Source organism: Morone saxatilis, unplaced genomic scaffold (assembly GCF_004916995.1).
Source record: "Morone saxatilis isolate NCDOM2014 unplaced genomic scaffold, NCSU_SB_2.0 Contig21, whole genome shotgun sequence".
NCBI classification, from domain to species: Eukaryota; Metazoa; Chordata; class Actinopteri; family Moronidae; genus Morone; species Morone saxatilis.
Window position 1 is genome coordinate 2,909,567 of NW_023339774.1, and position 2,621 is coordinate 2,912,187.

A 2,621-nucleotide genomic window follows, 5' to 3' on the forward strand; every position below is an offset into this window, starting at 1 on the left:
TGTGTGTGTGTGTGTGCGTGCCCATGGCGCATACTTCTGCACAGGGAGTTTCATCAGGTCTGTGTCCATGAAGAGCCGCAGCAGGAAGTCATGAACGTCTTCTAGTTTCTCGGGTCCTCCCATGTTCAGCATCAATATGCCTGTCTTAGGTTTCCTGCGGGCACAAGAGATTCATAATCAATATCTTTCTAACATCCCCATGACTCCCCGCGGAAATCTGTTGAGTTTATTGATTATTAACAATGGTTAATTAAGAGGTTTTCTTACGATGAAATCTCACACTATATTGATTTGTCTGCTAATGTCTTAGGCTTTGTGCACAGATTAATTGTAGATTATTGATTGCTGATGCCTGCTGAACACAAAATATTGATATTTTTACCAAGATATAATTTATTGATAATAAATATTGGTTTCTATGTTTCAATGACATCATATGAATGTTTTCAGCTTAACATAAAACATTTAAGGTTGTGCAATAACTTTAGCTCAAGAGGCTAAAGTTAGCTTGCCCTGGCAGCTTGTAATGCCAACTTTAGCACCACCAGCTAATATTAGCTTGTCAGTAAATTCCGGTGGGTGCTGCAGTGCTTTCAAATTTACATTACATTGCCACTGTTCTCATCAACTTTAATCAATTCACAACTCTGGTTCTGGTTCTTTGTACACTTTTTGAGCCTTGATGCCCTTGAAGAATCTGCTGTGTCATTCACAATTATTATTTGGCTGCCATCTTCAAAGGACAGATGAGAGCCAAAAAGCCAAGAGGACGGAGATGAGAAAGATAGTGCGTGAAAAGACATCAACAGAAAGCAGAAGTGGCCTACAGACGGCTGGCAAGCATCCACCGTTTACCTTCTGGTGAAAACCAAAAGGTTAAATCAGGACAAACTGGCATCTGTCCACCAACTGCTCCGCCATGAGTTAAACTCAAAGTTTAGACCTGTCAGTTCATTGTTTGAAAGCTTAATCATCAATGACAATTTGAATGACTGAAAAATATCCGCTAGTTGCAGCTTCTCAAATTTGAGGATGTAATCCATATCACTGTTAACAGACCTTTATCACAGCAGCCATTCTGACTTGAAATAGTAGGGTAAACACAGTCAGGGTGCTCTGCTACACTAAATCGAACGGAACTTTAATTAGTTTTATTGGTAACACCTGTGTTTACCCTACTATTTCATACTAAAATGGTTGCTGTGAAAAAATTATTTTGAATCACTGAGGTTTTTAACAGTTGGTCAAAGCAGACAGTCATAGACAGTTTGAACAGGATTACCAGGAAACAGCCGACTGACGACCGCTGTGAACATTGTGAGACTGTATAAGTCGAACTTAGATGTCTGCATTCTAAAAAACATTTTTATGAACTTGTTCCTCTTGCTTAGCTTGTTTATCTCTTTTGGTTATTTCTTCCACTTCCTCATTCTATCAGAGTTCTGGTACTGACAGTTAAACTGACAGCTGAAGTACATTTACATACGCACACACATTATTATTTAGCCAAATAATCACTAACTCACTGCAGGGACATGGTATAGTGGAAGAATGGAAATGGAAAAATCTACAAAAAGGGAAGAGAGAAGATCAAACTAACTATGTAAATAATTACACACTCAAACTATTTTCCCTTTAAGCTATAGGAACACTCTAATCCAGAGAGAAAGAGTGAGAGAGAAGGTCAAACGTGCCCCACAAGCCCCACCCACTGACTGCACACGGCCCAAGAGGAGAGGTAGAGACCCCGGCGCTGTTGGCAGAAGAGCCGTGGACTGTAATTACTCTGATTAGCATGCATGAAAATGACTCTCATTATAATTGATTTCAATATATTTCTAACCTTTCCCCTGATACATTCAAAGTTAATGTGTTGCTAGTAGCTTTTTAGAAATAAATCTGTGAGAAAGTAGCCATGTCTGCAACACTGGTATAAGCAATCTCTTTATTTCATTTGTAATGATACATTTCTCTACTGTCCCAGAATTGTCCCAAACACTGTATCTTTGTGTCCAAGGTGCTATTGTCCTTGGGACAACGGGACATCCTTCTTTTTCAACGCAGAGCCGAAAACTAGATGCACTTGTAGTGTGTAGTAGGCACTGGAAACCAGAGGTGGTGTGGGGAGAGAGTTTTTGGACAATTTTCTCAACATGGTAAAAAATGTTGCGCTTGGGCATGTTATTCTGAAGGAACCAGCTTGGATGCGTTTGTACAACAATGCTTTAGCAGAAACAAACTAGGGGCAGATGAAAAATGGCCTCTTGGCTAACTCTGGTGCAATTACAGCAATGTGTAACAACTGTTAAATAAACCAACAACAACACACACCAAGTGTTTCATGAGGAAGGAAATACATTCAACACATTTCTTAGACCTTTACTTAACACAGTAAATGCATGCATGAGTGTATGCATGCACATCTACATCCACTGCCACAGTGTGTGTGTGTGTGTGTGTGTGTGTGTCTCACCTGTTCTCCTGTGTTTCTGGAGTCACAGTCTGGGCTAAAGCAGCAGCAGTGGAGCGTCTCCTTACACTCAGACCGACGCTGCTCCTGGCAACTAAAGCAGAAGAAGAAAACAGGTCATCCACTATTTTTTAACCTTTTTTAACCAGGT

General features: G+C 40.2%; 1 protein-coding gene across 1 annotated transcript in view; it reads right to left on the bottom strand.

The window, feature by feature from the left end:
- Window positions 1-2,621, bottom strand: part of fech (ferrochelatase) — a gene marked incomplete in the record, with an annotated part of 18,445 nt that overhangs the window by 14,161 nt on the left and 1,663 nt on the right. The window contains 2 exon segments of the mRNA XM_035667646.1: window positions 35-154; window positions 2,474-2,564. Of these exon segments, the coding sequence (XP_035523539.1) occupies window positions 35-154; window positions 2,474-2,564 (211 nt within the window).